This window comes from Pristis pectinata, chromosome 2 (genome assembly GCF_009764475.1).
Source record: "Pristis pectinata isolate sPriPec2 chromosome 2, sPriPec2.1.pri, whole genome shotgun sequence".
Taxonomy (NCBI): domain Eukaryota; kingdom Metazoa; phylum Chordata; class Chondrichthyes; order Rhinopristiformes; family Pristidae; genus Pristis; species Pristis pectinata.
This window is the reverse complement of record NC_067406.1, coordinates 66,345,892-66,358,987: the sequence shown is the minus strand read 5'-3', so window position 1 is coordinate 66,358,987 and position 13,096 is coordinate 66,345,892. Positions and strand designations below refer to the sequence as shown.

Genomic DNA, 13,096 nt, shown 5'->3' with positions numbered 1-13,096 from the left:
GATTGCTGTGCAGCAAAGTGTCAGGAGCTGCACTCAATTGAACCTGATCCATCAGAACCACATAGATCCCATTTTACCACTTGGCAATCTAAATTACCGTAACCATGATTCAAACTGAATTTCACCCAATGTTATATTTTTGCGGGGCTCCTGGTTGGGTGTAGCATTAAGTGCAGCCATGTTTAAGGGCAGCTAAAATGGGTGCAGTCAGTTTCTAGGCAATAAAGTACAACAGACAGCATTCCCAATTGAAGGGGGAAAAATACAGGAAGCAGAGAATGCTTAAAGTGTGCAGAGTAAATAGCAAAGGGACAATAACATTTCTCAGAGTAGAACTTTATCTCCAGCATTGAAATATTTGGAAAGATGACAGGATTATATACAAAAACATTTATTAGATGATAAAAGTAGACAATTTTCAAGAATTATTTTGCTTCTGCAGCAAACATACAATGTGATTAAGTATGAATTAATGAAAAGCAATGAATACCCTTTACAAATGACTCATTTTACTACTGCTGCTGTAATGGTAAATATTACAGCTGAAGATTTAAAATTAACAAAAGCCAGATCGTGCACTTATATAACATCTTTAATGTAGAAAATGTTCACAAAGTATCAGATATATATGTTTTTGTACACTTTAAGAACACTGCTTATATTATTGCCGAGGTAAGAATTGTCCAATTGTGTCAATTATCATTTTGTTCAAAAGCAGACTTTATTTCTCTTCATAAGCTGGAAGCCCTGATCAAGGGAATTGGCTCTGAAGGGACAAAATAATCAAAAGAAACTGGGTTGTAAAAACCATTAAAAACATTTTATGTTAATAGCCATAGATCACAAATCACAAAAACAATGTTTTCTCACTATTTGATTTGGTGGACTTCAACAGTGTATGACAGGACCTGGTGGAAGTAAATTGGGAACACATACTGGAGGGAAAAACATCATTTTGTAAGTGGGATGCGTTTAAAATTGAGATAGTAAGAGTTCAGAGTCAGCGTGTCCCTATTCAGGTTAGAAGCAAAGATGGTAAATTTAGAGAACTTTGGCTAACAAAGGATATTGAAGGTTTGATCAGGGAAAAGAAGGAAACATATGTCAGGTAAAGGAAATTGGTCAAACTTATTGTCATATGTACAAGAATGTGTATGCACAGGAGCAATGAAAAACTTACTTGCAGCGGAATCACAGGAACATAGCATTGAAAGCACAACATTTACAAGAAAAATGTAAATTAAACATAAATTATACAAAATTATACAAGAAAGAGCACAATTAGAACAAAAAAAGTCCATTGTAGTGCAAAGTGGTCATTATGTTGCTCTACTGGTGTAGTGACTAGGGTTGTGCTGGTTGGTTCAAGAACTAAGAACTAATTGAACAACTGAAAGGAAGTAACTGTTCTTGAACCTGGTGGTGTGGGACTTCAGGCTTCTGTACCTCCTGCCCGATGGTAGCTGCGAGAAGATGATATGGCCAGGATGGTGGGGATCTTTGATGATAGATGTTGCTTTCTTGAGGCAGCACCTCATGTAGATACTTTTGATGGTGGGAAGGGATGTGCCTGTGATGTATTGGGCTGAGTCCACTACACTCTGCAACTTCTTACATTCCTGCACATTCAAATTGCTGTACCAGACCATGATGCAACCAGTCAGGATACTTTCAACAATACATCTGTAGAAGTTTGTTAGTGTGTTCGGTGACATGCTGAACCTCCTTAAACTTCTAAGAAAGTAAAAACACTGGTGCACCTTCCTTGTGATCGCATCTATGTGTTGGGCCCAGGACAGGTCATCCGATATGTTAACGCCCAGTAATTTAAAGCTGCTAACCCTCTCCACTGCCAATCCACCAATGTAGACTGGCACATGTTCGTCCTCCTTCCCCTTCGTGAAGTCAACGATCAGTTCTTTAGTTTTAGTGCCGTTGAGTGAGATGTTCTTATTGTGGCACTATTCAACCAGGTTTGCAGATAACACAAAAACTGGTGGAGTAGTAGATAGCGATGAAACTTGTTTAAGGATACAGCCAGACATAGATCAGCTGGAAAGTTGGGTGGAGCGGTGGCAGGTGGAATTTAATTCAGACAGGTGTGAGGTAATGCACTTTGGGAAGTCAAATTCTGGTAGGGCATATAGAGTACATGGCAGGAGAATTGGTGTTCAGAGAGATCTGGGAGTACAAGTCTGAAAACAGAGACGTGGGTGTATAGGGTAGTGAAGTACGTATTTTCTATGCTTACTCCTCACAGACTGAGGCATTGAGTATAAGAGTTGGGACGTCATGTTGCAGCTGTACAAAATATTGGTTAGATTGCACAGAGTATTGTGTACAGTTCTGGTCATCACACTACAGGAAGGATGTGATCTCAATAGAAAGATTGCAGAAGAGATTCACAAGGATATTGTCTGGAATGGAGGACCGTAGTTATAAGGAGAAATTGGATCGGCTGGGTTTATTGAGGGGCATAGACAGGATAGAGAGTCAGAAAAATTTTCCCATATCAGGGGAGTCTAGAACTAGAGGGAACAGGTTTAAGGTGAGAAATTTAAAGGAGATCTGAGGGGTAGGTTTTTCACACAAAAGGTGATGGTTAACTGGAATGAGCTGCCAGAGGAGATGATAGAAGCAGGTACAATTACAACATTTAAAAGGCACTTGGACAGGTACTCAGATAGAAAAGGCATAGAGGATTATGAGCTTAATGCAGGTAAATAGGATCAGCGCTGATAGGATTCACAGTTGGCATGGACGAGGTGGGTGGTGCTGTACCATTCTATGATTCTATGATCCTAAGAGCCAACTTTCACAAAAGCGTCTGGTCACACTTGATAAATAAGGGTGATTGAGTTGGGAATGTGAGGTGGAGAGGGAGCAGAGGGGAAGGGAAGGGTGGTGGTAAGAATGGCTGGTTTGGTGGAGAGGCCTTCTGGCCACTCTCATCCCTGACCATAAAACCTGAAGACATTTCATTTACTGAATAAGAGGATACTGATTGACACTTGACAGCATGTGGTGATAACAACACAGAGGTCTTGAGATTCAATAATGCAATCCTGTTTATTTCTGTGCAATAGATTTGAAAATGTATTTTTCCAAAGCAAAATGCAGCAACAATCCTATCCAGATCACTTCAGGTTACCTTGAAAATTCCATCGGGTACTTCCAAACATGAGTTGCTCTTATGCAGTTGGCACTATTTCAATGTTGACCACGCAATGTGGGGAAATTAGACCTATTGATCACTCCCAGAAGAACCAGGTTTGACCAACACTCGGCTGAACTAGGATTCCAATAAATCTTGAAATTTACCTTCTATTCTTGGGGCCCACCCACCATGGAATTAATTTCTATTGAACAGATCCCCTTGACTTCCCCAGTATCAACCCTCCAATAGCCCGTGACTCCCACCTTCCAATGGCCTAACTGAACAGCCCATCCTTGCTCCAATACCCCAGTGGGTGAACTGAACAAAAAACCTCCTCCACTACCCACCATTCACCCTGGCCTCACTTGGGTCCCAGACACTGGCCTTCTTTCGCAATCCAACCCCACTGAATGGCTGAACATAACCTCGATCTCAAGTAGCAAATTTTCCTTTGTGCATTCTGCAGCACACAAAAGGAAAAGGGTAAAGGTGACCTAAATAGTCAGTCGTGCAATGACTATACATCACACAGTCCTCTGCACTCTAATTTCTGGGGCACAATCTTTTCATGTGCCAAATGTTTTGCAGACATTTCCAAACTCTCCCCCTCTCCAAATACCTTAGAAATAACATTTGTAATATATTGGGCAAACAATGGATTTTAATATTCAGCTCATTTCAGGTCTAAACATAGGCTGTGATCAATTAAACAGATCTGAAGTTAGTAGAGCATTGAAGGACAAGAAACAACTTCTTTTAGCGTTTTGTATTGCTTTTATCCTCCACTCTCTGCTCTTTGCAATGAACTCTGTGAGTTACATTGTTTTCACTGCAGAGGCTGGTCTGTAGTCTTTACCATGTCCTTTGTCAAAGCTGATTTCTGATTTATTTCTATTGGTCTGCAGTTCCACAGCCTTTAGCTTCCAGGGGTGCAACACCCTGCAGCCATGTAATGCTTCATCCAGCGTTCCATCTAAACCTTAGATAAACTGAGCAGAGTTTAAATGCCCAGCAAGCGCAGAATTCAATTGCTTCCTCTGGGCTTGGAATCTTTTGACCTTTTACCTTAGTGAGATGAACAAAAAATGCATTTACTGAGATTCTGATGAAAAAGAAATGATTTAAAGAATAGAGATATTTTTCTGCAGACTTGTCATCCCATCAAAGTCAGAAATAACAGAAATGCCACCAGCCTTCAGCATCCATCAACAACAGAAGCTGCTTACAGGAGTAATCATTTCTGAATATATTTCACAGCTTTCATTTGCCCTTCACACAAATGAATTATGCCCAAAGTGAGATTATTTACAGCATCCACTCCTAACTCACCTTAAGGTTAACATATTCAGAACAAAATGTAATTTGGTCTTGTCAGGAATGATGAACCCTATTCATCATTTGTGTGCTTCTGTTTCTCTGTGTTTAAACTTTCTAAATGAAATCCAGTTCTTCGTTTTCCTTAGTCTCTGGAAAACAGCCTTTATTTCTGGAACTTATTGTTGAGCACGGGAAGCAGCTTGGAGGAAGGTGATCACACATTATTGACTCCTGTGACAGATCACATTAAATCTGGGGATAAGGAACTTGTAAGCGCTTTGGTTCTCATTCCTTTCTATTGCTCTGTGATGAATTTGTATCCATAAGCCCTGTGCTCCATACAGAATAGACAGATTCTGTGGAAAGGAAGCATCAAATACCAGGAGCAGTACAACAAAATACAAACTAACTTTTTTGTATGCTGGATTGCTTGAGGAAGTGTCAGCATACTGTAAAATCCTTTGAGTTTCTGTGAGTAGATCAATCTCTTAGGATGGACTTTTGCTAATGTGTTCTAGATGAATACATCTATACTGGTAGCAAAGTAAAATAATTATTAAATGCCTGACACACATTGCAGCTACTCACAAATAATCTGCTTCTTAGGATTCAGAGCCTGAAGCAATACATCATGGATTCCAGCAGAGAAAAGCATATCTGAATTCCTTTGTGCATTGTGATTACGAGTAGCTTCTCACATCTACTAGAACATAAATTCTATTGTGTATTTCCACACTAAAGTTCATAGATTACAAGTTTCAATGTTCGCTAATTCTAACTAATTAACAAACATGAACAAAATGTGGTGTCATGTTCTTCAGTCCTTAATGGCTGAGTCTACTGACTAAAATCTCTCTAAATCAAGCAGGAACTAAATGTTTGGAAAAAGGTGATTTCTAATTTTTCATGATCTTATTAAAGGTTAATCATGGGAACTTTATGCAGAATTATACAGCTGAGGGAACAAACGAAGAATATTTAACTCCAAGGCAGACATGGTGTGAGTGAGTTTAACACATTAGAATAATTCAATGTATTACAAAAGCAGTTTTCGAAATGAGTAATGCATAGGTGTTTTTGATGACAGCAGAAACATACTAGCCATAGTCTCACAGGAGAAGATGACTTTACAGAGAAATGGATATAAGTATGCGTCTTGTTAGGAACCATTCCATTCAGCAAGTACTCTGTTATTCACCTCTGAGGTGCATTGTATGTGTAGACCCAGCTTAATAGCAGCTGAAGCATGCCACCTGGGCCAACAGGAATGAAAAAAACAGCCACATATCAGCACTATGGCAGTAAAGATCTCCGCTCCTTTAGCTTTTGTCTGCCTATTTCTTACAGGCACCCACGCAAGACAATACATGCATTTTTTCTGTGCTATATCAATAGGGAGTCAATTGAGATTCTGTTTCATCAATTACCTAGCTACATACCTTTCAACAGGAACCAACAATAGCAGCAGCACCACAATATTTACAAGGACAGAGGCCTCATTATGGACTTGGATGTGAGATGCTATGAGCCATGATATACCTGGAGAGTAACGATTCCCAAGAGCCATCATTAATGAATCAACTGTTGCAGGTAAGTAGTAGCTGTATGTAAGTCTCACTACCCCATTCATAGAATCATAGAACATTTTTTTTGGATTATGTCTAAGTGATTTTAAATTAATCTGAATGTCAAAATCATTCAGAAACCATCATGATTACTTTGACAGCTGGCTAAGCTTTGTAGTCTGGTTTAGCATATTATATTTTTTCAATATTTCTGAGAGCTGGTCTTGTTCTGGCACCCAATATGTTGTGAGGTGTGCATCAAAGGCCCCGTGCCAGTGAGGATGGAGCTGTGTTTGTGCAGTAAATTGCCTTCTGGAGATCCCCACAGGGTAAGTGGAATCTTTTCCTGTAGAGCAGGACCAAGTGAGGTCAACCTACCATTGACAACAAGTTATGAGCCATTGAGGCTTTAAGCCTCTCGCTTAATTGGTTTTCCATGCAGTATTCTTACAGATCGGGATCCGTAAGCCATGGGAAGCTGGCAACCGAAAGGAGGCAGGAGAAGTTTTGGATACAGAGTGATTTCCTACAGCATTGTTTCAGGATGAGAAGGCTGGGCGTTCATCTTCCTGGGCCAGCAAGCTTACGTGCTCTCCTTTCATTCTCCACCTCCTTTGTAATCAATAGTCCCATCCGAAGGTACAATCCCCCTGGATTGGAAATCATGGCCTCCTTTAGGTTAGGCCACCTCAGGGATTGGCTCCTTCCACCAAGTACACCAGCCCCTGCCCCTAAACTCCCATCAGAGGCTGCAAGGCTGCTTCTGTGACCTGCTCCAGACTGCTCCCTGAATCACTGAGAACCAAGGCTATCAGTCACCTTGGCTTCCAGCTGGTTGTGCTGTTAAAAAAAAATTAAGATGGTGAAAATTTCATGGATGGTGGGAAGAGCTGGAACTTAGACTTTCCTGACTGCATCTTGACATTCCTCAACTCAAAAAAATCAACCATTGTGTTACCTTTTTATTCTTAGAACAATGAATGCTCTTAAAGATTAATTCATTGTCTTTGGTAAGTCGAGAGGATGCATTGAGGTGTAAAGGAAATGCTCATGGAGTCAAACAGTCATACATCACAGAAACAGGCCCTTCGGCCCACCACATCCATGCCAACCATCAAGTACCTATCTATACTTAATCCCATTTACCAGCACTTGGTCCGTAGCCTACTATGCCTTGGCAATTCAAGTGCTTGTCCGGATGTTATGAGCGTACCTGCTTCCACCACCTGATCAGGCAGTATGTTCCAGATTGCAACCACCCTCTGAGTGAAAAAAATTCTGGTTTTTCTTTCCTTTGAATTCTGCAATTGGATACCAATGTCCAAAATCCGCCTTGAACTTGCTGACATGAATGGTTAGGGCCTGTTGTAGGTGCCTGCCACAGCAATGGACAACTGTCCTGCCCACTATTGCCCTAAAATATGCTGTTGGAATGTGGAAAGCTGGTATGACTAGATGACAAGAATTCTTATTGGTGAAGTTGGCCCCTCATTAGATAAAATAATTAACCTTTCTGGGAGTTCCCCACTGTGATCTTCACCTGGAATCTCTGCCTCCTGTTCTTCCACTCCTTTGTCAGTGCTTTACTGATGTACAAATAAGAATTGAGTTCAGAAGGCAAAAGGTCTGTTGGATGACATTATTCTTGTTACTGCCTCTCTGTTTTAATCAGCAGGCCTCCTGGAATGGAAGTGAGCTCCTCACCTGCTGCCCCACCTCTCAAGGAAATGTTCAATGTCATGTGTTTCAGTTGGGAGCTTGACATGTGGGGTCCACCTCATTTATTAGCTCCCACTGGACATTGCTCACAGGCCACCACTCCAGTTGCACCACTGGCATCGTAAAAATTCAGTTTTGAAACATGTGGATGTGTTTCAATATATCTTTATCATTTCCTTTCTCAAACAACAGTCATTCCAAGAGAGATTGCAGATGCTGGAAATCTGGAGCAACACATACAAAATGCTGGAGGAACACAACGGGTCAGGCAGCATCTATGGAGGGAAATGAACAGTCAACGTTTCCGGCAGAGACCCTTCATCAGGACTGGAAAGGAAGAGGGCAGAAGCCAGAAGAAAAGGGTGGGGGGAGGGGGAGGAGCACGAACTGGCAGGTGATAGGTGAGTCCAGATGAGGGGGGAAAATGGGTGGGTGGGGGGAAGTGGGAATGACATGGGAAGTTGGGAGGCAGTAGGTAGAAGAGGCAAAGGGCTGAAGAAGATGGAATCTGATAGGAGAGGACAGTAGACCATGGAATAAAGGGAAAGAAGTTGGGAACCAGAGGGAGGAAGGTGTGGGTGATGGGCAGGTGTTCTAGCATTCTAATATGCTTACTTTGAAGAAGTTGACTAAGTGTGAGTCATTCTGTTCAAAACACTATCTCTCTCACTGAAAGTGCCAGTGCCAAGTGGAAAGCTATGTGGCTAACGCTGGCATGTTGGTTTAATCTTCACAAGGGAAGTATTTATTTTCATGTTGTGTCTGAACATGCTTCAATCAATGCCACAGATAATTATGTCGTTTCACTGATTTTTCTGAGTGTGCGTCAATATAGAACTAGTCCTCGAATTGCTTATATCAGCCATTGATGAACATTGGCCCTACTGTGTCTGTCACCCGAAAATCCCTGTCCCTGGTGTTGTCACATGTTGCACAGATTACTATTTGTCCATGACACTGTGAGCTTTAGATTCTCATGTAAGCTGTAGATCAGCTCCCACTGTATTTGGCCCTACGTCAGCCACTGTGTGCAATTACATTGTTGAGCTCCTTATCCCAACAGAACTCAGGAGGAACAGAGTCTCGCAGAATGCAAATTGGTTCCAGAGTGAGTTGCTTTGCTTCTTTACCCTCATCTGCACCAGAATCTTCTCCAATATGTGTTTCTGATTGAGTCTGTTTCAAATGCTTGAAATTCTGTCAAGTAGGTCTCTTTATTTTTATGTTCAAAGGTAAGCAGATTTTCTCTTTTCAATTTCTTCGTCATAATATTCCAGGTGTGACAGAGGTACAGGTAAGCAAGGAGGGGGTGTTGCCTTTTTGATAAGGGAGAATGTGGACCAGTACTTTCTTGGGGGATCGTCCAGTGAGGCCATTTGGGTAGAACTTAGAAACAAGAAGGGGAGAGTCACTCTAGTGGGGCTGTATTATAGACCCCTCAGTGGTCAGCAGGAACTTGAGGAGCAGGTGCGCAGAGAAATTGCTCATAGTTTTAAAAATAATAGGGTGTAGCGGTTGCTACCGCGGAATAAAACAAGACTCTACTCGGAGGATTGCCAAACAGAACTGGTTTATTTTCCCGCCTTGTGCGGGCCCTTTAAGGGAGAAAAACTCCCGCCCAAAAAAACCGGCAATGACGTAAGTCCTACGTCATCAGGACTTTCCCGCGCGCGGGTTCTCCCCGTCGCTCGGAAAGACGAGGCCCGCCGCCATCTTGGGCCTCGTCGCTCCGACGCCGCGCGACCCGACTGCCGAGCCGGTTCGCCCGACTAGACGGTGAGTCGCCACACAACCCCCCCCAGAACTGGCGAGACAGTCCCCAAGGTCCGTGGGCTGTGCCAGCTGCCGCTTAGGGGGGCGGCCTCTGCGTCGTGGCGTGGCAACCTCGACAGGCTGTTGCAGATCCAAATGGGCCGGTTTGAGGCGGTCCGCCGTGAAAACCTGTTCCCTGCCTCCAATGTCCAAAATAAAAGTGGATCCGTTATTCCGTATGACTCGGAACGGTCCCTCATATGGTCGTTGCAATGGCGCCCGAGGTGTGCCCCTGCGAACGAAAACAAACTTACAGTCCCGTAGTTCCTTGGGCTGGCAGGATGGGGCTTGACCGTGCCATGAGGTGGGAATCGGGGCCAAGGCGCCGAGCTTCTCGCGCAGCCTTTGTAGAACTGCTGGGGGTTGTTCCCCTTGGTCCTGAAGGGCAGGTATGAAATCCCCGGGGACAACTAGTGGCGCCCCGTATACAAGCTCAGCTGACGAAGTGCGGAGGTCTTCTTTGGGGGCAGTGCGTATGCCGAGCAGGACCCAAGGCAGCTCGTCAACCCAGTTAGGACCCTTCAGGCGGGCCATCAAGGCCGATTTTAGATGGCGGTGAAAACGTTCCACCAACCCGTTTGATTGAGGATGGTAGGCCGTGGTGGTGTGCAGCTGCGTCCCTAGCAGGTTCGCTAATGCAGCCCAGAGACTGGAAGTGAATTGGGTGCCTCTGTCTGAAGTGATGTGGGCCGGAACGCCAAAACGTGAGACCCAAGTTGTGAGCAGCGCTCGGGCGCAGGAATCAGTTGTGATGTCAGTCAGGGGGGTTGCCTCAGGCCACCTCGTGAACCGGTCCACGATGGTAAGGAGGTACCGGGCTCCTCTTGAAACCGGCAGAGGGCCCACGAGGTCGACGTGTATGTGGTCGAACCTCCTACGGGTAGGCTCGAACTGCTGTGGTGGGACCTTGGTGTGTCGCTGGATTTTTGACGTCTGGCAGTGCGGACAAGTCCTGGCCCACTCACTGACCTGTTTGCGCAGGCCATGCCAGACAAACTTGCTGGCGACCAGTCGGACAGTAGATCTGATGGATGGGTGCGCCAACCCATGTACCGAGTCAAAAACGCGTCTCTGCCAGGCTGCAGGGACAATAGGGCGGGGCTGACCAGTCGCAACGTCGCAAAGTAGGGTCCGCTGACCTGGACCAACCAAGAAATCTCGGAGCTGCAGACCCGAGACTGCGGTTCTGTAGCTGGGCAGTTCGTCGTCGGCTTGCTGTGCGTCAGCCAGGGCCGTGTAGTCGACACCCAAGGATAGGTTGTGGATGGTTGGTCTGGAAAGTGCATCAGCAACGACATTATCCTTTCCGGAGACATGTTGGATGTCAGTTGTGAACTCGGAAATGTAGGATAAATGTCTCTGCTGACGAGCTGACCAGGGATCGGAGACTTTGGAGAAGGCAAAGGACAGAGGCTTATGATCGGTGAAAGCGGTGAAAAGCCTGCCTTCTAGAAAGTATCGGAAATGCCGGACCGCCAGATACAGCGCTAGAAGTTCCCGATCAAAAGCGCTGTAGTTCAGTTCGGGCGGTCTAAGGTGTTTGCTGAAAAATGCCAAGGGTTGCCAGCGGCCTTCGAGTAGCTGTTCCAGTACCCCACCCACCGCGGTGTTGGACGCGTCTACCGTGAGGGCAGTCGGGACGTCAGTCCTAGGGTGTACCAGCATCGTGGCGTCTGCCAGGGCGTCTTTGGCCTTAACGAAAGCAGCCGCAGCCTCGTCAGTCCAGGTGATGTCCTTGCCCTTACCAGCCAGCAGCGAGAACAGAGGGCGCATGATACGGGCTGCTGCAGGGATGAAACGATGGTAAAAGTTGACCATCCCAAGGAATTCCTGTAAGCCTTTGACTGTGTCGGGGCGGGCAAAATGGCGGATAGCATCCACCTTGGCGGGTAGGGGTGTTGCCCCGTCGCTGGTGATTTTGTGGCCGAGGAAATCGATAGAGTCAAGTCCGAATTGGCACTTGGACGGGTTAATCATGAGGCCGAAATCGCGGAGGCGGGAATACAGCTGGCGGAGGTGGGAAAGGTGTTCCTGGCGGTTACGGCTGGCGATCAGTATGTCGTCCAAGTAAATGAACACGAAGTCCAGGTCTCGGCCTACCGCGTCCATCAGCCGCTGGAAGGTCTGCGCGGCGTTCTTAAGGCCGAACGGCATCCGAAGGAACTCGAACAGGCCGAATGGGGTGATAATCGCAGTTTTGGGGACGTCATCCGGATGGACCGGGATTTGGTGGTATCCCCTAACGAGGTCCACTTTGGAAAAGATGTGGGCCCCGTGTAAGTTCGCTGCGAAGTCCTGGATGTGAGGGATGGGATAGCGGTCCGGGGTGGTGGCGTCACTCAGCCTGCGGTAGTCGCCGCAGGGCCTCCACCCTCCGGTGGCTTTGGGGACCATGTGCAGGGGGGAGGCCCAGGGGCTGTCTGACCTGCGAACAATCCCCAGCTCCTCCATGTGATGGAACTCTTCCTTTGCCAGGCGGAGCTTGTCTGGAGGTAATCGTCGTGCTCGGGCATGAAGGGGTGGCCCTGTGGTAATGATGTGGTGTCGTACCCCATGTGTGGGCCGAGAATTTGTAAACGAAGGTGCCAAAATCGATGGGAATTCGGCTAGGAGCTTGGCGAAATCGTCGCCAGAAAGGGTAATGGAGTCCAGGCGCGGGGCTGGTGGGCTGATTTCTCCCAGGGGATAGGTCCGGAGAGTGCTAGAGTGGACTAACCGCTTCCTTCGCAGGTCGACTAACAGGTTGTGGGCCCGAAGGAAATCGGCGCCTAGGAGTGGTCGGGCGACGGTGGCAAGGGTAAAGGTCCAGGTAAAACGGCTGCCGCCAAAGTGTAATTGAAGCGTACGGGTGCCGAAAGACCGTATCGTTGTACCGTTGGCGGCATTGAGTAGAGGACCTGGTGGCCTGTCACGAGTGTCGCGGCCTGTCGGGGGCAAAATACTGACCTCTGCTCCAGTATCAACGAGGAAATGCCGTCCAGATTTCTTGTCCTGAACGAAGAGGAGGCTCTGTCGGCGGCCAGCCGCCGTAGCCATCAGCGGCGGCTGGCCCTGGCATTTCCCTGAAACTTGCAGGGTGGGCGGCATCGACGGGCCTCCGCACCCCACCTCTGATGGTAGAAGCACAGCTGGTCACCCGTGTCGTCGTCTGCGTTCCTGGGGCGTGGCTGCTCGGTTGCTGGGGCCGGGCGAGGCAGGCGTCGGGCTCGCGGCCTGGTGATTTGACTGACGGACGAACCGCTCTCTCGCTTGGCCCTCCACAGGACATCTGCCCGGGCGGCCACCTCACGGGGGTTGCTGAAGTCGGCATCAGCTAACGACAAGTGGATGTCATCGGGGAGCTGTTCGAGGAAGGCCTGTTCGAACATCAGGCATGGCTTGTGTCCCTCGGCCAATGCCAGCATCTCATTCATTAGGGCGGATGGGGATCTGTCCCCCAGGCCATCCAGATGAAGCAGGCGGGCGGCGCGCTCACGACGGGAGAGGCCGAAGGTCCGGATCAAAAGATCTTTGAAAGCCGGGTACT

The 13,096-nt window shown here is 46.5% G+C and overlaps 1 protein-coding gene across 1 annotated transcript in view; it reads right to left on the bottom strand.

Moving 5' to 3' along the window:
- Positions 1-676: 676 nt before the first annotated feature.
- LOC127583750 (BTB/POZ domain-containing protein KCTD8-like) overlaps positions 677-13,096 on the bottom strand; it is a 274,849-nt gene continuing 262,429 nt past the window's right edge. The window contains exon 2 of the mRNA XM_052040075.1: positions 677-766. Within this exon, the coding sequence (XP_051896035.1) occupies positions 732-766 (35 nt within the window). The 3' untranslated portion in view covers positions 677-731. The remainder of the gene's footprint in view (positions 767-13,096) is intronic.